Source organism: Pristiophorus japonicus, unplaced genomic scaffold (genome assembly GCF_044704955.1).
Source record: "Pristiophorus japonicus isolate sPriJap1 unplaced genomic scaffold, sPriJap1.hap1 HAP1_SCAFFOLD_2726, whole genome shotgun sequence".
Taxonomy (NCBI): Eukaryota; Metazoa; Chordata; class Chondrichthyes; family Pristiophoridae; genus Pristiophorus; species Pristiophorus japonicus.
Genome location: NW_027252479.1, coordinates 1 through 24,840, shown reverse-complemented (window position 1 = coordinate 24,840; position 24,840 = coordinate 1). Strand labels below are relative to the sequence as shown.

Here is a 24,840-nt window from a genome sequence, read left to right as displayed (position 1 = left end):
CCCGCCCAATCCCAGGAATCAGTCTGGTGAACCTTCGCTGCACTCCCTCAATGGCAGGTATATCCTTCCTTAGGTAAGGAGACCAGAACTGTGCACAATACTCCAGGTGTGCACCTCGAACCACTCCCTGAGGCAGCGAGTTCCACATTCTCACCACTCTCTGGGTAAAGAAGTTTCTCCTGAATTCCCATTGGATTTATGAGTGATTATCTTATATCGATGGCCTCTAATTATGGTCTTCCCCTCAAGTGGAAACATTCTCTCTGTATCCACTCTATCAAAACCTTTCATTATTTTAATGACCTCGATTAGGTCACCCCTCAGCCTTCTTATTTCAAGAGAAAAGAGACCCCAGCCCGTTCATCCTTCCCTGATATGTAAACCCTCGCATTTCTGGTATCATCCTTGTAAATCTTCTCTGCACCCTCCCCAGTGCCTCTATCCTTTTCATAATATAGCGACAAGAACTGTGCACGGTGCTCCAAGTGTGGTCTAACCCAGGTATATGGAGACCAGAACTGTGCACAGTGCTCCAAGTGTGGTCTAACCCAGGTATATGGAGACCAGAACTGTGCACAGTGCTCCAAGTGTGGTCTAACCCAGGTATATGGAGACCAGAACTGTGCACAGTGCTCCAAGTGTGGTCTAACCCAGGTATATGGAGACCAGAACTGTGTACGGTGCTCCAAGTGTGGTCTAACCAAGGTATATGGAGACCAGAACTGTGCACGGTGCTCCAAGTGTGGTCTAACCCAGGTATATGGAGACCAGAACTGTGCACGGTGCTCCAAGTGTGGTCTAACCCAGGGATATGGAGACCAGACTGTGCACGGTGCTCCAAGTGTGGTCTAACCAAGGTATATGGAGACCAGAACTGTGCACAGTGCTCCAAGTGTGATCTAACCAAGGTATATGGAGACCAGAACTGTGCACAGTGCTCCCAGTGTGGTCTAACCCAGGTATATGGAGACCAGAACTGTGCACGGTGCTCCAAGTGTGGTCTAACCCGGGTATATGGAGACCAGAACTGTGCACGGTGCTCCAAGTGTGGTCTAACCCAGGGATATGGAGACCAGAACTGTGCACGGTGCTCCAAGTGTGGTCTAACCCAGGGATATGGAGACCAGAACTGTGCACGGTGCCCCAAGGGGTTGAAATTGCCCTCCGACCGAAAGGGGTGCACCCACTGATCTTGACATATTGAGAGTAGAGCGAAACTCAGCTCTTTGAATGTAGTTTTCCCCCCGTGCGGTGTTGGGGTGGGTGTGCCGTGTCTCACTGACGTGTGACGAGGTCACCGCGTGTCCCTCCCCTTCCGGTAAAGGGTCGGCCGCTGGGAGCTCCGCAAATTGTTTAGTTGGGCCCCCACTGGGCCTGCAGGGAGGGCCGGGCCCAGGCTGGCGGGGTGGGGGGGGGGGGGGGAGTGGTGTACCCAAGAGGGTGGGGGGGGGGGGGGGGGGGTTGGGTTGGATAGGCGGACTGCCCTGGGCTCCATCGTCGCTCCGACCATGGAGTCGACCGACAATTCCAATAAAACTGGCGACCGCATTGGAACCTCCGGCTCTGTCGCTGAGGCACAAGCTTCGCGCCGGGAGGGGGTGGGGGGTGGGGTGCTGGGGAGGAGGAACGAGGCCGGGGGAACGCATGTCGTCCAGACACAAGCTTCTGCCGGGGAGGGACCGAGAGGCGGCCAATTGCCCGCGCGGGGCGTTTAAAGGGGGGGAGGAAGGGCTCCGTTGGTCGGCCAGGCGAAGGTTGGCGGTGGGGGGTCGACAAATCGATGGCCATTGACGGGCTGTCGATGACCCCGCCCCCGGCCGATTGTTCAGGTCTCACCGGCTCTTATAAAACGGGGAGGTTTCGAACACCCCCCGAGACTTCGCTCTAACCCAGGGCTCAGGGAACGTTTGGGCACAACTTCACCCTTTTTCAATCCAACATCTGCTGTGGGCAAATTACCCGGGGGATGAAATTGCCCCGCCCCCCTGCGCGAGGCCACGCCCCCTCCCCGCCCAGAGGCCCCGCCCAGCCCCGTAGGCCCCTCCCCCGAATGTCCCTTAAATTCCCGGGACAGCCCCTCCCAAATCTCCGGGCAATTTCCCAGGAGACGTTCCCTCCCCACCCCCCGCACCTCCCCCACCCACCCCCCCCCAGCGAAACCCCAACTGCCCCATCACAGAGAGAGAGAGAGAGAGAGAGAGAGAGAAGAGAGAGAGAGAGAGAGAGAGAGAGAGAGAGAGAGAGAGAGAGAGAGAGAGAGAGCGAGAGAGAGAGAGAGCGAGAGAGAGAGAGAGAGAGAGAGAGCGAGAGGGAGGAGCCACAGAACATCAATGATCCAGACTTGAAAGTTGGCGGGTATGATTAAGAAGTTTGCAGATGACACTAACATCGGGCCGTGGGGTTGATAATGTTGAAGAAAGCTGCGGACTGCAGGAAGATATCGATCGACTGGTCAGGTGGGCAGAGCGGTGGCAAATGGAGTTTAATCCGGAGAGGTGTGAGGTGATGCATTTGGGGAGGGGCTAACAAGGCGAGGGAATACACATTAAATGTTCGGACACAGAGAAGTGTAGAGGAACAGAGGGACCTGGGAGTGCAGGTCCACAGATCCCTGAAGGTAGCAGGCCAGGTGGATAAGGTGGTTAAGAAGGCATACGGAATACTTGCCTTTATTAGCCGAGGCATGGAATACAAGAGCAGGGAGGTTATGCTTGAACTGTAATAAAACACTGGTCAGGCCACAGCTGGAGTACTGCGTGCACAGTTCTGGTCACCACATTACAGGAAGGATGTGATTGCACTGGAGAGGGTACAGAGGAGATTTACCAGGATGTTGCACTGGAGAGGGGTACAGAGGAGATTTACCAGGATGTTGCACTGGAGAGGGTACAGAGGAGATTTACCAGGATGTTGCACTGGAGAGGGTACAGAGGAGATTTACCAGGATGTGATTGCACTGGAGAGGGTACAGAGGAGATTTACCAGGATGTTGCACTGGAGAGGGTACAGAGGAGATTTACCAGGATGTTGCACTGGAGAGGGTACAGAGGAGATTTACCAGGATGTTGCCGGGACTGGAGAATTTTAGCGATGAGGAAAGATTGGATAGGCTGGGGTCTGTTTTCCTTGGAACAGAGGAGGCTGAGGGGAGACCTGATTGAGGTGTATAAAATGATGAGGGGCCTGGATAGAGTGGATAGGACGGACCTGTTTCCCTGGGCAGAGGGGTCAACAACCAGGGGGCAGAGATTGAAAGTAATTGGGGGGGAGGTTTAGAGGGGATTTGAGGGGAAATGTCTTCACCCAGAGGGTGGTGGGGGTCTGGGGGGGGAACTCACGGCCTGAAAGGGGGGTAGAGGCAGAAACCCTCACCACATTTGGAAGTGCACCTGAAGTGCTGTAACCTACAGGGCTACAGACCCAGAGCGGGAAAGTGGGATTAGGCTGGGTAGCTCTTGGTCGGCCGGCGCGGGACACGATGGGCCGAAATGGCCTCATAGAAACATAGAAACATAGAAAATAGGTGCAGGAGTAGGCCATTCGGCCCTTCGAGCCTGCACCACCATTCAATAAGATCATGGCTGATCATTCCCTCAGTACCCCTTTCCTGCTTTCTCTCCATACCCCTTGATCCCTTTAGCCATAAGGGTCACATCTAACTCCCTCTTGAATATATCCAATGAACTGGCCTCAACAACTCTCTGTGGTAGAGAATTCCACAGGTTAACAACTCTCTGAGTGAAGAAGTTTCTCCTCATCTCGGTCCTAAATGGCTTACCCCTTATCCTTAGACTGTGACCCCTGGTTCTGGACTTCCCCAACATCGGGAACATTCTTCCTGCATCTAACCTGTCCAATCCCATCAGAATTTTATATGTTTCTATGAGATCCCCTCTCATTCTTTTAAATTCCAGTGAATACAAGCCCAGTCGATCCAGTCTTTCTTCATATGTCAGTCCTGCCATCCCGGGAATCAGTCTGGTGAACCTTCGCTGCACTCCCTCAATAGCAAGAATGTCCTTCCTCAGATTAGGAGACCAAAACTGAACACAATATTCCAGGTGAGGCCTCACCAAGGCCCTGTACAACTGCAGTAAGACCTCCCTGCTCCTATACTCAAATCCTCTCGCTATGAAGTCCAACATACCATTTGCCTTCTTCACCACCTGCTGTACCTGCATGCCAACTTTCAATGACTGATGTACCATGACACCCAGGTCTCGTTGCACCTCCCCTTTTCCTAATCTGTCGCCATTCAGATAATATTCTGCCTTCCTGTTTTTTTACCACCAAAGTGGATAACCTCACATTTATCCACATTATACTGCATCTGCCATGCATTTGCCCACTCACCTAACCTGTCCAAGTCACCCTGCAGCCTCTTAGCATCCTCCTCACAGCTCACACCGCCACCCAGCTCAGTGTCATCTGCAAACTTCGAGATATTACACTCAATTCCTTCATCTAAATCGTTAATGTATATTGTAAATAGCTGGGGTCCCAGCACTGAACCCTGCGGCACTCCACTAGTCACTGCCTGCCATTCTGAAAAGGACCCGTTTATCCCGACTCTCTGCTTCCTGTCTGCCAACCAGTTCTCTATCCACGTCAGTACATTACCCCCAATACCATGTGCTTTAATTTTGCACACCAATCTCTTGTGTGGGACCTTGTCAAAAGCCTTTTGAAAGTCCAAATACACCACATCCACTGGTTCTCCCTTGTCCACTCTATTAGTTACATCCTCAAAGAATTCTAGATTTGTCAAGCGTGATTTCCCTTTCATAAATCCATGCTGACTTGGACCGATCCTGTCACTGCTTTCCAAATGTGCTGCTATTACATCTTTAATAATTGATTCCAACATTTTCCCCACTACTGATGTCAGACGAACCGGTCTATAATTCCCTGTTTTCTCTCTCCCTCCTTTTTTAAAAAGTGGTGTTACATTAGCTACCCTCCAGTCCATAGGAACTGATCCAAAGTCTATAGAATGTTGGAAAATGACCACCAATGCATCCACTATTTCTAGGACCACTTCCTTAAATACTCTGGGATGCAGACTATCAGGCCCCGGGGATTTATCGGCCTTCAATACCATCAATTTCCCGAACACAATTTCCTGACTAATAAGAATTTCCTTCAGTTCCTCCTTCTGACTAGTCCCCTAGTCTTTCTGGAAGGTTAATTGTGTCTTCCTTCATGAAGACAGAACCAAAGTATTTGTTCAATTGGTTTGCCATTTCTTTGTTCCCCATTATAAATTCACTTGAATCTGACTGTAAGGGACCTACATTTGTCTTCACTAATCTTTTTCTCTTCACATATCTGTAGAAGCTTTTGCAGTCAGTTTTTATGTTCCCAGCAAGTTTCCTCTCATACTCTATTTTCCCCATCCTAATTAAACCCTTTATCCTCCTCTGCTGATATCTAAATTTCTTCCAGTCACGATTATCTATGTGTCTATGTCCAGAACCAGGGGTCACAGTCTTAGGATAAAGGGTAGGCCATTTAGGACTGAGATGAGGAGAAACTTCTTCACTCAGAGAGTTGTTAACCTGTGGAATTCCCTGCCGCAGAGAGTTGTTGATACCAGTTCATTGGATATATTCAAGAGGGAGTTAGATATGGCCCTTACGGCTAAAGGGATCAAGGGGTATGGAGAGAAAGCAGGAAAGGGGTACTGAGGTGAATGATCAGCCATGATCTTATTGAATGGTGGTGCAGGCTCGAAGGGCCGAATGGCCTACTCCTGCACCTATTTTCTATGTTTCTATCCTTAATTTCCCTTGTAAGCCCCGTTTTATTTTTACGCCAGACAGGGATATACAATTGCTGAAGTTCATCCACGTGATCTTTCAATGTTTGCCATTACGTATCCACCGTCAACCCTTTAAGTATCGTTTGCCAGTCTATTCTAACCAATTAGAACATAAGAACATAAGAATTAGGAACAGGAGTAGGCCATCTAGCCCCTCGAGCCTGCTCCGCCATTCAACAAGATCATGGCTGATCTGGCCGTGGACTCAGCTCCACTTACCCGCCCGCTCCCCGTAACCCTTAATTCCCTTATTGGTTAAAAATCTATCTATCTGTGACTTGAATACATTCAATGAGCTAGCCTCAACTGCTTCCTTGGGCAGAGAATTCCACAGATTCACAACCCTCTGGGAGAAGAAATTCCTTCTCAACTCGGTTTTAAATTGGCTCCCCCCGTATTTTGAGGCTGTGCCCCCTAGTTCTAGTCTCCCCGACCAGTGGAAACAACCTCTCTGCCTCTATCTTGTCTATCCCTTTCATTATTTTAAATGTTTCTATAAGATCACCCCTCATCCTTCTGAACTCCAACGAGTAAAGAACCAGTCTGCTCAATCTATCATCATAAGGTAACCCCCTCATCTCCGGAATCAACCGAGTGAATCGTCTCTGTACCCCCTCCAAAGCTAGTATATCCTCCCTTAAGTAAGGTGACCAAAACTGCACGCAGTACTCCAGGTGCGGCCTCACCAATACCCTGTACAGTTGCAGCAGGACCTCCCTGCTTTTGTACTCCATCCCTCTCGCAATGAAGGCCAACATTCCATTCACCTTCCTGATTACCTGCTGCACCTGCAAACTAACTTTTTGGGATTCATGCACAAGGAGTGTCACCCAGGTCGGGTGGCACCGTTTAATGTTTTATGTTTTCGCAGGTAAACTCAAAAGAGTTTCATGCACAAGGACCCCCAGGTCCCTCTGCACCGCAGCATGTTGTAATTTCTCCCCATTCAAATAATATTCCCTTTTACTGTTTTTTTTCCCCAAGGTGGATGACCTCACACTTTCCGACATTGTATTCCATCTGCCAAACCTTAGCCCATTCGCTTAACCTATCTAAATCTCTTTGCAGCCTCTCTGTGTCCTCTACACAACCCGCTTTCCCACTAATCTTTGTGTCATCTGCAAATTTTGTTATACTACACTCTGTCCCCTCTTCCAGGTCATCTATGTATATTGTAAACAGTTGTGGTCCCAGCACCGATCCCTGTGGCACACCACTAACCACCGATTTCCAACCTTGAAAAGGACCCATTTATCCCGACTCTCTGCTTTCTGTTAGCCAGCCAATTCTCGGTCCATGCTAATACATTTCCTCTGACTCCGCGTACCTTTATCTTCTGCAGTAACCTTTTGTGTGGCACCTTATCGAATGCCTTTTGGAAATCTAAATACACCACATCCATCGGTACACCTCTATCCACCATGCTCGTTATATCCTCAAAGAATTCCAGTAAATTAGTTAAACATGATTTCCCCTTCATGAATCCATGCTGCGTCTGCCTGATTGCACTATTCCTATCTAGATGTCCCGCTATTTCTTCCTTAATGATAGCTTCAAGCATTTTCCCCACTACAGATGTTAAACTAACCGGCCTATAGTTACTTGCCTTTTGCCTGCCCCCTTTTTTAAACAGAGGCGTTACATTAGCTGCTTTCCAATCCGCTGGTACCTCCCCAGAGTCCAGAGAATTTTGGTAGATTATAACGAATGCATCTGCTATAACTTCCGTCATCTCTTTTAATACCCTGGGATGCATTTCATCAGGACCAGGGGACTTGTCTACCTTCAGTCCCATTAGCCTGTCCAGCACTACCCCCCTAGTGATAGTGATTGTCTCAAGGTCCTCCCTTCCCACATTCCCGTGACCAGCAATTTTTGGTATGGTTTTTGTGTCTTCCACTGTGAAGACCGAAGCAAAATAATTGTTTAATGTCTCAGCCATTTCCACATTTCCCATTATTAAATCCCCCTTCTCATCTTCTAAGGGACCAACATTTACTTTAGTCACTCTTTCCCGTTTTATATATCTGTAAAAACTTTCACTATCTGTTTTTATGTTTTGCGCACGTTTTCTTTCGTAATCTATCTTCCCTTTCTTTATTGCTTTTTTAGTCATTCTTTGCTGTCGTTTAAAATTTTCCCAATCTTCTAGTTTCCCACTAACCTTGGCCACCTTATACGCATTGGTTTTTAATTTGATACTCTCCTTAATTTCCTTGGTTATCCACGGCTGGTTATCCCTTCTCTTACCGCCCTTTTTTTTCATTGGAATATATTTTTGTTGAGCACTATGAAAGAGCTCCTTAAAAGTCCTCCACTGTTCCTCAATTGTGCCACCGTTTAGGCTGTGTTTCCAGTCTACTTTAGCCAACTCTGCCCTCATCCCACTGTAGTCTCCTTTGTTTAAGCATAGTACGCTCGTTTCTGACACTACTTCCTCACCCTCAATCTGTATTACAAATTCAACTATACTGTGATCACTCATTCCGAGAGGATCTTTTACTAGGAGATTGTTTATTATTCCTGTCTCATTACACAGGACCAGATCTAAGATAGCTTGCTCCCTTGTAGGTTCTGTAACATACTGTTCTCAGAACCAATCCCATATGCATTCTATGAATTCCTCCTCCAGGCTACCCCGTGCGATTTGATTTGACCAATCGATCTGTAGGTTAAAATCCCCCATGATTACTGCCGTTCCTTTTTCACACGCCTCCATTATTCCCTTGATTATTGCCCGCCCCACCGTGAAGTTATTATTTGGGGGCCTATAAACTACGCCCACCAGTGACTTTTTCCCCTTACTATCTCTAATCTCCACCCACAATGATTCAACATTTTGTTCATTGGAGCCAATATCGTCTCTCACAACTGCCCTGATATCATCCTTTATTAACAGAGCTACCCCACCTCCTTTCCCTTCTTGTCTATCTTTCCGAATCGTCAGATACCCCTGTATGTTTAATTCCCAGTCTTGGCCACCCTGCAACCACGTTTCTATAATGGCCACCAAATCATACCCATTTGTAATGATTTGTGCCGTCAACTCATTTACTTTATTTCGAATGCTGCGTGCGTTTCGGTAGAGTGTTTTAATACTAGTTTTTAAACCATGATTTTTAGTTTTGACCCCTCCTGCAGCCCCTTTATATTCATACATATTGTCCCTTCCTATCACCTTGTGGTTTACACTTACCCCAGTGCTACTCTGCTCTGTTGCCTCCTGCCTTTTGCATTCTTTCTTGGGGTCCTGTTCATCTGAGCTCTCACCCACTCTAACTAGCTCAGAGCCCTCTCCTGGGTTCCGAATACTCCTCGCATTGAGGCACCGAGCTTTCAGGCTTGTCTTTTTATTACACTTTGACCCTTTAGAATTTTGCTGTACAGTGGCCCTTTTTGTTTTTTGCCTTGGGTTTCTCTGCTTTCCAATTTTACTCATCTCCTTTCTGCCTTTTGCTTCTGTCTCCATTTTGTTTCCCTCTGTCTCCCTGCATTGGTTCCCATCCCCCTGCCATATTAGTTTAACTCCTCCCCAACAGCACTAGCAAACACTCCCCCTCGGACATTGGTTCCGGTCCTGTCCAGGTGCAGACTGCCCGGTTTGTACTGGTCCCACCTCCCCCAGAACCGGTTCCAATGTCCCAGGAATTTGAATCCCTCCCTGCTGCACCACTGCTCAAGCCACGTATTCATCTGAGCTATCCTGCGATTCCTACTCTGACTAGCACATGGCACTGGTAGCAATCCCGAGATTACTACTTTTGAGGTCCTACTTTTTAATTTAGCTCCTAGCTCCTTAAATTCGTCTCATTTTTTACCTATATCATTGGTACCAATGTGCACCACGACAACTGGCTGTTCACCCTCCCTTTTCAGAATGTCCTGCACCCGCTCCAAGACATCCTTGACCCTTGCACCAGGGAGGCAACATACCATCCTGGAGTCTCGGTTGCAGCCGCAGAAACGCCTATCTATTCCCCTTACCATAGAATCCCCTATTCACGTCTCATACCATCGAAGTTACCTTTCCTTAAGTTCAGGACCCTAGTCTCTGAGTTAACTGTGTCACTCTCCATCTTAATGAAGAATTCTACCATATTATGGTCACTCTTCCCCAAGGGGCCTCGCACAACAAGATTGATAATTAGTCCTTTCTCGTTTCACGTCACCCAGTCTAGGATGGCCAGCCCTCTAGTTGGTTCCTCGACACATTGGTCTGGAAAACCATCCCTAATACGCTCCAGGAAATCCTCCTCCACTGTATTGCTACCAGTTAGGTTAGCCCAATCAATATGTAGATTAAAGTTGCCCATGATAACTGCTGTACCTTTATTGCACGCATCCCTAATTTCCTGTTTAATGCCATCCCCAACCTCACTACTACTGTTTGGTGGTCTGTACACAACTCCCACTAGTGTTTTCTGCCCTTTGGTATTCCGTAGCTCCACCCATACCGATTCCACATCATCCAGTCTAATGTCCTTCCTTACTATTGCATTAATTTCCTCTTTAACCAGCAACGCCACTCCACCTTCTTTTCCTTTCTGTCTGTCCTTCCTAAATGTTGAATACCCCTGGATGTTGAGTTCCCAGCCTTGGTCATCCTGGAGCCATGTCTCCGTGATGCCAATTACATCATATCCATTAACTGCTATCTGCGCAGTTAATTCATCCACCTTATTCCGAATACTCCTCACATTGAGGCACAGAGCCTTCAGGCTGTAAATTTCTATGATTCTATGAACCCCAGAACACGACCACCCCCGCCACACCGCCCACCACACACCCCTGGGAATGTTGTCCGCTCACCTCAGATTTCCAGCTCTTCCCATAGCCCATCCCGGGTAGGGGGATGGCTGGCAGTCGACTGGTCTCCTCCAGTCTGTCCGACTCATTGGAGGAACTGCTGGTCTTCAAGTGAGATCTGTCCACCGGGGCTGTGTAGTCCTGTGGGGGGGGGGGGAGGGGGAGAGAGAGGGGGGGCAGAGAGAGAGGGGGAGAGAAAGGGGGAAGGGGAAGAGAGAGGGAGGGGGAGAGAGAGAGAGAGAGAGAGGGGGGGAGAGAGAGAGAGAGGGGGGGAGAGAGAGAGGGGGGAGAGAGAGAGAGAGAGGGGGGAGAGAGAGAGGGGGGAGAGAGAGAGAGAGAGAGGGAGGGAGGGAGAGAGAGAGAGAGGGGGGGAGAGAGAGAGGGGGGGAGAGAGAGAGAGAGAGGGGGGGGCAGAGAGAGAGAGGGAGAGAAAGGGGGAAGGGGAAGAGAGAGGGAGGGGGAGAGAGAGAGAGAGAGAGAGAGAGAGGGGGGAGAGAGAGAGAGAGAGGGGGGAGAGAGAGAGAGAGAGAGGGGGGGCAGAGAGAGAGGGAGGGAGAGGGAGAGAGGGGGGGAACAGAGAGAGAGGGAGGGAGGGGGAGATCGAGAGGGGGAGAGAGAGGGGTAAGGGGAGAGAGAGAGAGAAAGGGGAGAGAGGGGGGAAGGAGGAAGAGAGGGGGAGAGAGAGTGGGAAGGGGAAAGAGAGAGGGGGAGAGAGAGAGAGGGTGGGAGAGAGAGAGAGGGGGGCAGAGAGAGGGAGGGGAGAGAGAGAGAGAGGAAGGGAGGAGAGAGAGAGGGGGAGGGGAGAGAAGGAAGGGGAGAGCGCGGGAAGTGGAGAGAGAGGGAGAGAGAGAGGGAAGGAGAGAGAGGGAAGGGGAGAGGACAGAGAGAGGGAAGGAGAGAGAGGGGAAGAGGAGAGAGGAAGAGAGAAAGAAAGAATGAAAGGGAGAACGAGAGAGTCAGAGCGAAAGAGGAGAAAACATTAAATTATTTAATTGCATTTCTATTGCGCCCTTCATGACCTCAGGACACCTAAACCCCTTTACAGCCAATGAGGTACTTGGGGATTGTAATTGCTGTTGTATTGTGGGAAACGCGCACAGCAAGATCCCAATGTTACCCTGAGGGATCTGAGGCGGGACTGGGGGGCATTTAATGGAGGGACGGAGGGGAGGGGATCGGAAGGTCTGGGGAGGGGGTCCCGGGGGGGGTCTGGGGGAGAGGGGTCCCGGGGGGAGGGGCCATGGGGGGGGGATCGGGGGATCCTGGGGGGACTGGGGTCGGGGGATTGGGGGGGGGTCGATGGGGTCTGGGGGGGGTCACAAGGGGTCTGGGGGAGGGGAGTCCCGAGAGGGGGGGCCAGGGGGGGTCCTGGGGGGTTTGGGGGAGGGGAGTTTGGGGGCCCGGTGGGGGATCCTGGGGGGGGGGAGTTTAGGGGAGTGGAGGTGGGGGGCCAGTGGGGGATCCCGGGGGGGTGTCTCTGGGGGAGGGGGAGTGGGGTCTGGGGGAGGGGGAGTGGGGGCCCGGTGGGGAATCCTGGAGGGGGGTCTCTGGGGGAGGGTGGTCTGGGGGAGGGAGTGTGGGGCGGCCGGTGGGGCATCCCGGGGGGGGGGCCTGGGGGACGGGGTCTGGGGGAGGGGGCTGGGGGGGCCGGTGGGGGATCCCAGGGGGGGGCCTGGGGGAGGGGGTCTGGGGGGAGGGGGAGTGGGGGGGCCGGTGAGGGATCCCAGGGGGGGGGGCCTGGGGGAGGGGGGTCTGGGGGAGGGGGGGTGGGGGGTCCGGGTGGGGGATCCCAGGGGGGGCCTGGGGGAGGGGGGTCCGGTGGGGGATCCCAGGGGGGGGCCTGGGGAAGAGGGTCTGGGGGAGGGGGGTGGGGGGTCCGGTGGGGGATCCCAGGGGGGGGGCCTGGGGGAGGGGGGTCCGGTTGGGGATCCCGGGGGGGGCCTGGGGGAGAGGGTCTGGGGGAGGGTGTTGGGGGGTCCGGTGGGGGATCCCAGGGGGGGGCCTGGGGGAGGGGGGTCTGCGGGAGGGGGGTGGGGGGTCCGGTGGGGGATCCCAGGGGGGGGCGCGGGGGGCCGGTGGGGGATCCCGGGGGGGGGGGTTTCTGGGGGAGGGATTTCTGAAGGAAGGTGGGGGGGGGTCCCGGGACGTAAGACAGACCCACCCAGCCTGACTCACCTGGTTGTGCAAAGCGAGAGCTTTGGGGTCCCCCATTCCCGGCAGTCTGATGCCCTGCACGGGCCGGGCCCGGATACGAGTCACGTCCCTCTGGCCCTCCTCCTCCTCCCCCTCCTCCTCCTCCTCCCCCCGCTCCGTGGCCCAGCTGGGGGCGGGGGGGGCCCCGGACCTGTCGGGGGCTTCCTGCTCCCCCTCGCTGCCCCGCGAGACCGGTCGGCCCTCGGGATCACCACCCGGATCCTCGCGGGCAGAGCGGGCCCGCATGAACCTGAAGAGCCCCTTTCTCCTCGGTTTCCTCTTCTTCGAGCCTGCGGCCGCGGGCGAGTCCGATATCGGCCCTGCTGTCTGCTGCGTCCTGGGGCGGGAACAGAGGAGAGGGTCAACCAATGGTCCAACTACCAATCCCACCCACCATCGAACTGCAGAAACATACAGCACGGGAGGAGGTTGATTCCCTGATTCCTTAACTCGGAAATTCCAGGTGTGGCCCCTCCAATACCCTGTATAACTGTAGCCATACAGGAGGGCGGGTATCACTACAGCCCTGTCGACCATGAGCCTGGTGGTGGCCTGGTCTTCCAACGCTCTTTTCCTCAGGCGGCCGAAGGCTGCACTGGCGCACTGGAGGCGGTGTTGGATCTCGTCGCCAATGTCTGCCCTTGTTGGCCTGGACGTTGGTGCGTTTGTCCTCTCAGGAGAGTCCCGGGAATATTCAAGAGGGAGTTAGATGTGGCCCTTACGGCTAAAGGGATCAAGGGGTATGGAGAGAAAGCAGGAAAGGGGTACTGAGGTTGAATGGTCAGCCATGACCTTATTGAATGGTGGTGCAGGTTCGAAGGGCCGAATGGCCTGCTCCTGCACCTATTTTCTATGTTTCTATGATGGGAGGCTCCCGGGGTATGGGAAATGGTCCACGGTATCCAGGGCCGTGCCGTGGATCTTGATGACTGGGGGGCAGTGCTGTTCGGTGGGGACAGGCTGGTGGAGGACCTTTGTCTTACGGATGTTTAGCGTAAGGCCCGTGCTTTCGTACGCCTCAGTGAATACATCGACTATGTCCTGGAGTTCAGCCTCTGTATGTGCGCGGACGCAGGCATCGTCCGCGTACTGTAGTTACGCCCTCCTGTATGGCTCAGAGACATGGACCATGTACAGTAGACACCTCGAGTCGCTGGAGAAATACCACCAACGCTGTCTCCGCAAGATCCTACAAATCCCCCGGGAGGACAGACGCACCAACGTTAGCGTCCTCGACCAGGCCCAACATCCCCAGCATCGAAGCACTGACCACACACTCGACCAGCTCCGCTGGGCAGGGCCACATTGTCCGCATGGCCCCCCAGACACGAGACTCCCAAAGCGAGCGCTCTACTCGGAACTCCTTCACGGCAAACGAGCCAAAGGTGGGCAGAGGAAACGTTACAAGGGACCACCCTCAAAGCCTCCCTGATAAAGTGCAACATCCCCACCGACACCCGGGAGTCCCTGGCCCAAAGACCAGTCCGCCCCTAAGTGGAGGAAGTGCATCCGGGAGGGCGCTGAGCACCTCGAGTCTCGTTGCCGAGAGCGTTCAGAAAGCAAGCGCAGGCAGCGGAAGGAGCGTGCGGCAAACCAGTCCCACACTCCCCTTCCCTCAACCACTGTCTGTCCCACCTGTGACAGGGACTGTGGTTCCCGTATTAGACTGTTCAGCCACCTAAGGACTCATGTTTAGAGTGGAAGCAAGTCTGCCTCGATTCTGAGGGACTGCCCATGATGACGATGATGATAACTGTAGCAAGACTTCCCTGCTGTTATACTCCATCTAGAGGGCACAGAGCAACAAAGGCCCACGGCGCCCATCGTGATGAACAACAAGTATTTATATCGCGGATTACGACCACAGCACTTTCTCCTCTCTCATTTTCTGCCAATCACGGCGCTTGCAATCGGCTCCAAGGTGACTGAAACCTGGCTTGACCATTTTTTTCAATGACTCAAAATGCTGTGCGAATTCGAAAAGACTTTGCCGTGAGTTTTAAACTCCGTTGATCCAGACATCTTTGAAAGAAAACCATAAGCTCTAGTTGCCGGTGCAGCAAGCAGTTAGGGGCAAATGGTACGTTGGCCTTCATTGCGAGAGGGTTTGAGTACAGGAGCAAGGATGTGTTACGACAGTTTACAGGGCCTTGGTGAGACCGCACCTGGAGTATTGTGAGCAGTTCTGGTCTCCTTACCTAAGGAAGGATATACTTGCCACAGAGGGAGTGCAGCGAAGGTTCACCAGACTGATTCCTGGGAGGGCAGGACTGTGGTATGAGGAGAGATTGGGTCGACTGGGCCTGTACTCACTGGAGTTTAGAAGAATGAGAGGGGATCCCATTGAAAGGTATAAAATTCTGACGGGGTTGGACAGACTGGATGTGGGGAGGATGTTTCCCCAGAGCTGGGAAGTCTAGAACAAGGGGTCACAGACTCAGGATATGGGGGAGGAAATTTAGGAGCGAGATGAGGAGAAATGTTTTCACTCCGAGGATGGTGAACCTGTGGAATTCTCTACCACAGAAGGATTTGGAGGCCAAGTCACTGAATATATTTAAGAGGGAGATAGATAGATTTCTAGACACAAAGGGCATCAAGGGGTATGGGGAGAAAGCGGGAATATGGTGTTGGGATAGAGGATCAGCCATGATCATATTAAATGGTGGTGCAGGCTCGAGGGGCCGAATGGCCTACTCCTGCTCCTATTGTCTATGACACACAGTCAAGGGTATTGCAAGAGGGATGCAGTATAAAAGCAGAGAAGTCCAGCTACAACTGTACAGGGTATTGGTGAGGCCACACCTGGAGTACTGCGTGCAGTTTTGGTCTCCGTATTTACGGAAGGATATACTTGCTTTGGAGGTAGTTCAGAGAAGGTTCACTCGGTTGATTCCGGAGATGAGGGGGTTGACTTATGAGGAAAGGTTGAGGAGGTTGGGCCTCTACTCATTGGAGTTCAGAAGAATGAGAGGTGATCTTATCGAAACGTATCAGATTATGAGGGGGCTCGACAAGGTGGATGCAGAGAGGATGTTTCCACTGATGGGGGAGACTAGAACTAGGGGGCATGGTCTTAGAATAAGGGGCCGCCCATTTAAAACTGAGATGAGGAGGAATTTCTTCTCTCAGAGGGTTGTAAATCTGTGGAATTCTCTGCCCCAGAGAGCTGTGGAGGCTGGGTCATTGAATATATTTAAGGTGGAGATAGACAGATTTTTGAGCGATAAGGGAGTGAAGGGTTATGGGGAGCGGGCGGGGAAGTGGAGCTGAGTCCATGATCGGATCAGCCATGGTCGTATTGAATGGCGGGGCAGGCTCGAGGGGCCGAATGGCCGACTCCTGCTCCTATTTCTGATGCCATTCAGCCCATCGTGTCCGCTCCGGCCGGCCAAGAGCTACCCGGCCTAATCCCACTTTCCCGCTCTGGGTCCGGAGCCCTGTGGGTTACAGCACTTCAGGAGCACATCCAAATGTGGTGAGGGTTTCTGCCTCTACCCCCCTTTCAGGCCGTGAGTTCCGTCCCAGACCCCCACCACCCTCTGGGTGAAGACATTTCCCCTCAAATCCCCTCGAAACCTCCCCCCCAATTACTTTCAATCTGTGCCCCCTGGTTGTTGACCCCTCTGCCCAGGGAAACAGGTCCGTCCTATCCACTCTATCCAGGCCCCTCATCATTTTATACACCTCAATCAGGTCTCCCCTCAGCCTCCTCTGTTCCAAGGAAAACAGACCCCAGCCTATCCAATCTTTCCTCATCGCTAAAATTCTCCAGTCCCGGCAACATCCTGGTAAATCTCCTCTGCACCCTCTCCAGTGCAACATCCTGGTAAATCTCCTCTGTACCCTCTCCAGTGCAACATCCTGGTAAATCTCCTCTGTACCCTCTCCAGTGCAACATCCTGGTAAATCTCCTCTGTACCCTCTCCAGTGCAACATCCTGGTAAATCTCCTCTGTACCCTCTCCAGTGCAACATCCTGATAAATCTCCTCTGTACCCTCTCCAGTGCAACATCCTGGTAAATCTCCTCTGTACCCATCTCCAGTGCAATCACATCCTTCCTGTAATGTGGTGACCAGAACTGTGCACGCAGTACTCCAGCTGTGGCCTAACCAGTGTGCTTACAGATCAATTGATCTTTGTCTACATTATACTCAAGGACTGAGCCTCCACAACCGTCTGGGGCAGAGAATTCCAAAGATTCACCACCCTCTGAGTGAAGAAATTCCTCCTCATCTCAGTCCTAAATGGCCGACCCCTTATCCTGAGACTGTGACCCCCTGGTTCTAGACTCCCCAGCCCGGGGGGAAACACCCTCCCTGTATCTACCCTGTCAGGCCCTGTAAGAATGTTTCAATGAGATCACCTCTCATTCTTCTAAACTCTAGAGAATATGGGCCCAGTCTGCTCAATCTCTCCTCATAGGACAATCCCCCCCCACATCCCAGGAATCAGTCTGGTGAACCTTCGCTGCACTCCCTCTGTGGCAAGTATATCCTTCCTTAGGTAAGGAGACCCGAACTGTGCACAATACTCCAGGTGTGGTCTCACCAGGGCCCGATATAATAAGGCGTCTTTACTCTCATACTCAAATCCTCCTGTAATAATCGCGCGGTCCATGCTATGATTGGTCAGCCTAGCAAAGAACAGGATACTTTCTAAATGCTGAAAGGACATAAAATCCTGAGGACTCGAATACAAGGAGGGGGGGTAGAGGTTATGCTGCAGCTGTACAAAGCCCTGGTTAGACCACACCTGGAGCACCGTGAGCAGTTCTGATCACCACACCTTAGGGAGGATATATTGGCCTTGGGAGGGAGTGCAGTGTAGGTTTACCAGAATACATCAGAACATAAGAAATAGGAGCAGGAGTCGGCCATTCGGCCCCTCGAGCCTGCTCCACCATTCAATACGATCATGGCTGATCCGATCATGGACTCAGCTCCACTTCCCCGCCCGCTCCCCTTATCGATTAAGAAACTGTCTATCTCTGTCTTAAATATATTCAATGTCCCAGCCTCCACAGCTCTCTGGGGCAGAGAATTCCACAGATTTACAACCCTCTGAGAGAAGAAATTCCTCCTCATCTCAGTTTTAAATGGGCGGCCCCTTATTCTAAGACCATGTCCCCTAGTTCTAGTCTCTCCCATCAGTGGAAACATCCTCTCTGCATCCACCTTGTCGAGCCCCCTCATAATCTTATACGTTTCGATAAGATCACCTCTCATTCTTCTGAACTCCAATGAGTAGAGGCCCAACCTCCTCAACCTTTCCTCATAAGTCAACCCCCTCATCTCCAGAATCAACCGAGTGAACCTTCTCAGAACTTCCTCCAAAGCAAAGTATATCCTTCCGTAAATACGGAGACCAAAACTGCACGCAGTACTCCAGGTGTGGCCTCACCAATACCCTGTATAACTGGAGCAGGACTTCCCTGCTTTTATACTCCATCCCCTTTGCAATAAAGGCCAAGATACCATTGGCCTTCCTGATCACTTGCTGTACCTGCAGACTATCCTTTTGTGTTTCAAGCACAAGGACCCCCAGGTCCCGCTGTACTGCGGCACTTTGTAATCTTTCCCCGTTTAAATAATAACTTGCTCTTTGATTTTTTTTCTGCCAAAGTGCATGACCTCACACTTTCTAACAATATACACCATCTGCCAAATTTTTGCCCACTCACTTAGCCTGTTTGTGTCTTTTTGCAGATTTTAACTCCCAGGGTTAACTTATGGGGAGAGATTAGACAAGTTCGGGTTGTGTTCCCTGGAATTTAGACGGTTAGAGGGAATCTGATTGAGAATATCTGGATATTAAGGGGAACAGATAGGGTACATGGAGAGAGAGACTGTTGGCAAAACGTGAGGTTATCCACTTTGGCAGAAAAAATGAAAAAGAAAATTATTATTTAAATGGAGAAAGATTGCAAAGTGCCGCAGTACAGCGGGACCTGGGGGTTACTTGTGCATGAAACACAAAAGGTTAGTATGCAGGTACAGCAAGTGATCAGGAAGGCCAATGGTATCTTGGCCTTTATTGCAAAGGGGATGGAGTATAAAAGCAGGGAAGTCTTGCTCCAGTTATACAGGGTATTGGTGAGGCCACACCTGGAGTACTGCGTGCAGTTTTGGTCTCCGTATTTACGAAAGGATATACTTGCTTTGGAGGCAGTTCAGAGAAGGTTCACTCGGTCGATTCCGGGGATGAGGGGGGTTGACTTATGAGGAAAGGTTGAGGAGGTTGGGCCTCTACTCATAGGAATTCAGAAGAATGAGAGGTGATCTTATCGAAACGTATCAGATTATGAGGGGGCTCGACAAGGTGGATGCAGAGAGGATGTTTCCACTGATGGGGGAGACTAGAACTAGGGGGCATGGTCTTAGAATAAGGGGCTGCCCATTTAAAACTGAGATGAGGAGGAATTTCTTCTCTCAGAGGGTTGTAAATCTGTGGAATTCTCTGCCCCAGAGAGCTGTGGAGGCTGGGACATTGAATATATTTAAGGGGGAGATAGACAGATTTTTGAGCGATAAGGGAGTGAAGGGTTATGGGGAGCGGGCGGGGAAGTGGAGCTGAGTCCATGATCGGATCAGCCATGATCGTATTAAATGGCGGAGCAGGCTCGAGGGGCCGAATGGAAGCAAGGCCGGGGGGGCGGGTGGACTAGGCGGGAAGGGTGCGTCTGAGAGCAACTTACTCCGCAGAGTCTGGGACGACCTTCCGATTGTAGAAATTCTCCAGGCCCTCATCGAGGTTAGTCGCAGCACCATTCTCCTCCGTCCTCTCTCCGGGCTGAATGTTCTAGAAGGGTCCAAGGCAGAGGACACTTGGAGTTAAGGTGCAGATCAGCCGTGGTCTAACCAAATGGCGCAACAGGCTCGAGGGGCTGAATGGGCCTCCTCCTGTTCCTGTGTAACAGGCTCGAGGGGCTGAATGGGCCTCCTCCTGTTCCTGTGTAACAGGCTCGAGGGGCTGAATGGGCCTCCTCCTGTTCCTGTGTAACAGGCTCGAGGGGCTGAGTGGGCCTCCTCCTGTTCCTGTGTAACAGGCTCGAGGGGCTGAATGGGCCCTCCTCCTGTTCCTGTGTAACAGGCTCGAGGGGCTGAATGGGCCTCCTCCTGTTCCTGTGTAACAGGCCCGAGGGGCTGAATGGCCTCCTCCTGTTCCTGTGTAACAGGCCCAAGGGGCTGAATGGGCCTCCTCCTGTTCCTGTGTAACAGGCCCGAGGGGCTGAATGGCCTCCTCCTGTTCCTGTGTAACAGGCTCGAGGGGCTGAATGGGCCTCCTCCTGTTCCTGTGTAACAGGCCCGAGGGGCTGAATGGGCCACCTCTAGGCTGTGGTGGTCCCGGACGGTTTTGGGGGTCTGTGACGGGCAGCGCTGGCTGGTACTCACGTTGAGTTTGGTGGGGGGCTGCCGGTTGTTGCGGTGGGGCCTGGGCCGGACCCGGGTCTGGTGCTGCAGCTTCCGGCCCTCGGTGGGGAGGTCGACGAGGGTCTCCAGAGACCGGGACTGCTGGCTGCTGGTGGTGGAGGTGGAGAGACGGCCCGACAGGGAGTCGTCTTCTGTCAGTCGGTCCAGATCCAGGTCACTGACACCTGGGGACAGAGAGGGGGGGCCGTGAGGGGGAGGGGGAGTGTGGGGGGGGGGGGGGGAGTGTGAGGGGGGAGTGTGAGGGGGGCCGTGAGGGGGAGGGGAGTGTGGGGGGGGGGGGAGTGTGAGGGGGGAGGGGGAGTGTGGGGGGGGGGGAGTGTGAGGGGGGAGGGGGAGTGTGGGGGGGGCCGTGAGGGGGAGGGGAGTGTGGGGGGGGGGGGAGTGTGAGGGGGGGGGGGAGTGTGAGGGGGGAGGGGGAGTGTGGGGGGGGCCGTGAGGGGGAGGGGAGTGTGGGGGGGGGGAGTGTGAGGGGGGAGTGTGAGGGGGGCCGTGAGGGGGAGGGGAGTGTGGGGGGGGGGGAGTGTGAGGGGGGAGGGGGAGTGTGGGGGGGGCCGTGAGGGGGAGGGGAGTGTGGGGGGGGTGGGAGTGTGAGGGGGGAGTGTGAGGGGGGCCGTGAGGGGGAGGGGAGTGTGGGGGGGGGGGGGGGAGTGTGAGGGGGGTGTGTGAGGGGGGCCGTGAGGGGGAGGGGAGTGTGGGGGGGGGAGTGTGAGGGGGGAGTGTGAGGGGGAGGAGGAGTGTGGGGGGGGGAGGGGGAGTGTGGGGGGGACCGTGAGGGGGAGGGGGAGTGTGGGGGGGACCGTGAGGGGGAGGGGAGTGTGGGGGGGAGGGGAAGGGGGAGGGGGAGTGTGGGGGGGAGGGGGAGTGTGGGGGGGGGAGTGTGAGGGGGGAGTGTGAGGGGGAGGGGGAGTGTGGGGAGGGGGGAGGGGGAGTGTGGGGTGGGGGGGCGTGAGGGGGAGGGGAGTGTGGGGGGGGGAGGGGAAGGGGGAGGGGGAGTGTGGGGGGGAGGGGGAGTGTGGGGGGGAGGGGGAGTGTGGGGGGGCCATGAGGGGGAGGGGAGTGTGGGGGGGGAGGGGAAGGGGGAGGGGGAGTGTGGGGGGGGAGGGGGAGTGTGGGGGGGGGAGTGTGAGGGGGAGTGTGTGGAGGGGGGAGGGGGAGTGTGTGGGGGGGCGTGAGGGGGAGGGGAGTGTGGGGGGGGAAGGGAAGGAGAGGGGGAGTGTGGGGGGGAGGGGGAGTGTGGGGGGGAGGGGGAGTGTGGGGGGGGCCGTGAGGGGGAGGGGAGTGTGGGGGGGGAGGGGAAGGGGGAGGGGGAGTGTGGGGGGGAGGGGGTGTGTGGGGGGGGAGTGTGAGGGGGGAGTGTGAGGGGGAGGGGGAGTGTGGGGAGGGGGGAGGGGGAGTGTGGGGGGGGCGTGAGGGGGAGGGGAGTGTGGGGGGGAGGGGAAGGGGGAGGGGGAGTGTGGGGAGGGGGGAGGGGGAGGGGGAGTGTGGGGGGGGGAATGTGGGGGGGCCGTGAGGCGGAGGGGAGTGTGGGGGGGGGAGGGGAAGGGGAGGGGGAGTGTGGGGGGGAGGGGGAGTGTGGGGGGGGAGGGGAAGGGGGAGGAGGAGTGTGGGGGGGGAGGGGGAGTGTGGGGGGAGGGAGAGTGTGGGGGGGAGGGGAAGGGGGAGGGGGAGTGTGGGGAGGGGGAGTGTGGGGGGGGGAGTGTGAGGGGGAGGGGGAGTGTGGGGGGGGAGTGTGGTCGGGGGTAGTGTGAGGGTGAGGGGTAGGGGGAGTGTGGGGGGGTGAGGGGGAGTGTGGGGGGGGAGTGTGAGGGGGGAGTGTGAGGGGGAGTGTGAGGGGGAGGGGGAGTGTGAGGGGGGGAGTGTGAGGGGGAGGGGGAGTGTGGGGGGGAGAGGGGGAGTGTGGGGGGGAGGGGGAGTGTGAGGAGTGAGCGTGAGGGGCGAGAGAGTGTGGGGGAGGGGAGTGTGGGGGGGAGGTAGAGGGGGAGTGTGAGGAGGGAGCGTGAGGGGGAGGGGGTGGGCAGTCTGAGGAGGAGGGGGAGGGGGAGCATGGGGGAGTGTGGGGGGGAGGGGGGAGTGTGTGGAGGAGGGGGAGTGTGTGAGAGGGAGGGGGAGTGTGGGGGGGAGGGGGAGTCGTGAGGGGGTGGGGGAGGGGAATCGTGAGGGGGAGGGGGAGTATGTGGGGGGGAGTGTGAGGGTGAGGGGGTGGGGGAAAGTGAGGGGGGAGGGGGAGCGTGAGGGGGGAGGGGCAGCGTGAGGGGGGAGGGGGAGTGTGAGGGGATGGGGAGTGTGAGGGGGAGCGCGAGGGGGAGGGGGAGTGTGAGGGGGAAAGGGGGAGCGTGAGGGGGAGGGGGAGTGTGAGGGGCGAGTGCGAGGGGGGGGAGGGGGAGTGTGGGGGGGAGGGGGAGTGTGAGGGGGTAGGGGGAGTGTGAGGGGGAGTGTGGGGGGAAGGGGAGTGTGAGGGGGGAGGGGGAGCGTGAGGGGGGAGGGGGAGTGTGAGGGGGGGAGGGGGAGTGTGGGGGGGGAGGGTGAGTGTGAGGGGGGAGGGGGAGTGTGAGGGGGAGTGTGGGGGGAAGGGGAGTGTGAGGGGGAGGGGGAGCTTGAGGGGGAGGGGGAGCGTGAGGGGGGAGGGAGGAGTGTAGGGGGGGAGGGGGAGTGTGAGGGGGGAGGGGGAGTGTGAGGGGGAAAGGGGGAGGGTGAGGGGAAGGGGGGAGGGGGAGCGTGAGGGGGAGGGGGAGTGTGAGGGGGGAGGGGGGAGCGTGAGGGCGGAGGGGGAGTGTGAGGGGGAGTGTGGGGGGAAGGGGAGTGTGAGGGGGAGGGGGAGCGTGAGGGGGAGGGGGAGCGTGAGGGGGGAGGGAGGAGTGTAGGGGGGGAGGGGGAGTGTGGGGGTGAGGGGGAGTGTGAGGGGGAGGGGGAGTGTGTGGAGGGTGGAGTGTGTGGAGGAGGGGGTGTGTGAGTGGGAGGGGGAGTGTGAGGGGGAGTGTGGGGGGGGAGTGTGAGTGTGAGGGGGAGTGTGTGGGAGGGGGGGAGTGTGTGGAGGAGGGGGTGTGTGAGAGGGAGGGGGAGTATGAGGGGGAAGGGGAGTGTGTGGGAGGGGGGGGGGAGTGTGGGGGGGAGGGGTAGTGTGAGGGGGAGGGCGAGGGGGAGTGTGAGGGGGAGGGGGTGGTGGAGGGGGATCGTGAGGGGGAGGGGGAATGTGTGGGGTGGGAGTGTGAGGGGGAGGGGGTGGGGGAGAGTGAGTGGGGTGGGGGAGCATGAGGGGGAATGGGAACGTATGGGGGGAGGGGGAGTGTGAGGGGGAAGGGAGGAGTGTAGGGGGGAGCGGGAGTGTGAGGGGGAGTGTGAGGGGGAGTGTGAGGGGGGAGGGGGAGTGTGTGAGAGGGAGGGGGAGTGTGTGGGGAGGAGTGTGAGGGGGAGGGGGAGTGTGGGGCGGGAGTGTGAGGGGGAGGGGGAGTGTGGGGGGGAGTGTGAGGGGGGAGTGTGAGGGGGGGAGTGTGAGGGGGAGGGGGAGTGTGGGGGGGGAGTGTGAGGGGGGAGTGTGAGGGGGGAGTGTGAGGGGGAGTGTGAGGGGGAGTGTGAGGGGAGGGGGAGTGTGGGGGCGGGAGGGGGAGTGTGGGGGGAGGGGGGAGTGTGAGGGTGAGGGGGATTGTGAGGAGTGAGCGTGAGGGGCGAGGGAGTGTGGGGGAGGGGAGTGTGAGGGGGGGAGTGTGAGGGGGAGGGGGAGTGTTGGTGGGGAGGGGGAGGGGGAGGGGGAGTGTGAGGAGGGAGTGTGAGGGGGAGGGGGAGTGTGGGGAGGGAGGGAGAGGGGGAGTGTGAGGAGGAAGCGTGAGGGGGAGGGGGAGTGTGAGGGGGGAAGTGTGAGGGGGGAGCATGAGGGGGAGGGCGTGGGCAGTGTGAGGAGGAGGGGGAGGGGGAGCATGAGGGGAGTGTGTGCGGGGGGGTGAGGGTGGAGGGGGGAGTGTGTGGAGGATGGGGTGTGTGAGAGGGAAGGGGAGTGTGAGGGGGAGGGGGAGTGTGGAGGGGAGGGGGAGCGTGGGGGGGAGAAGTGTGAGGGGGAGGGGGAGTGTGTGGGAGGGGGGGGGAGTGTGGGGGGGAGGGGGAGTGTGTGGGGGAGGGCGAGGGGGAGTGTGAGGGGGAGGGGGGAGTGTGTGGAGGGGGAGTGTGAGGGGGGAGGGGGGAGTGTGTGGAGGAGGGGGAGTGTGAGAGGGAGGAGGAGTGTGAGGGGGAGGGGGAGTGTGCGGAGGAGGGGGTGTGTGAGAGGGAGGGGTGCGTGAGGGGGAGGGGGAGAGTGAGGGGGAGGGGGAGTGTGAGGGGGATGGGGAGTGTGAGGGGGATGGGGAGTGTGAGGGGGAGGGCGAGGGGGAGAGGGAGTGTGAGGGGGAAAGGGGGAGGGGGAGGGCGAGGAGGGGAGAGGCGGAGTGTGGGGGGGAGGGGGGAGTGGGAGGGGGAAGGGGGAGGGTGGGGAAGGGGGGAGGGGGAGCGGGTCGGGGAGGGGGAGCGCGAGGGGGGTGGGGGGTGGTGCGGGCGCGCGGGTGGTGCGCGCCGGGGCCCGCCGCCGGGGGGGGGGGGGGGTGTGTGTGTCTCATCGCGTG

At 55.9% G+C, this 24,840-nt stretch overlaps 1 protein-coding gene across 1 annotated transcript; it reads right to left on the bottom strand.

Moving 5' to 3' along the window:
- Window positions 1-12,961: 12,961 nt before the first annotated feature.
- On the bottom strand, window positions 12,962-20,418 carry LOC139247560 (capping protein, Arp2/3 and myosin-I linker protein 3-like; the record flags this gene model as incomplete). Its single annotated transcript, XM_070871670.1, has 3 exons — window positions 12,962-13,157; window positions 19,519-19,622; window positions 20,216-20,418. Coding segments are annotated over 3 exons (503 nt in total), but the record flags the coding sequence as incomplete, so codon positions are not given.
- Between the last annotated feature and the right edge of the window lie 4,422 nt (window positions 20,419-24,840).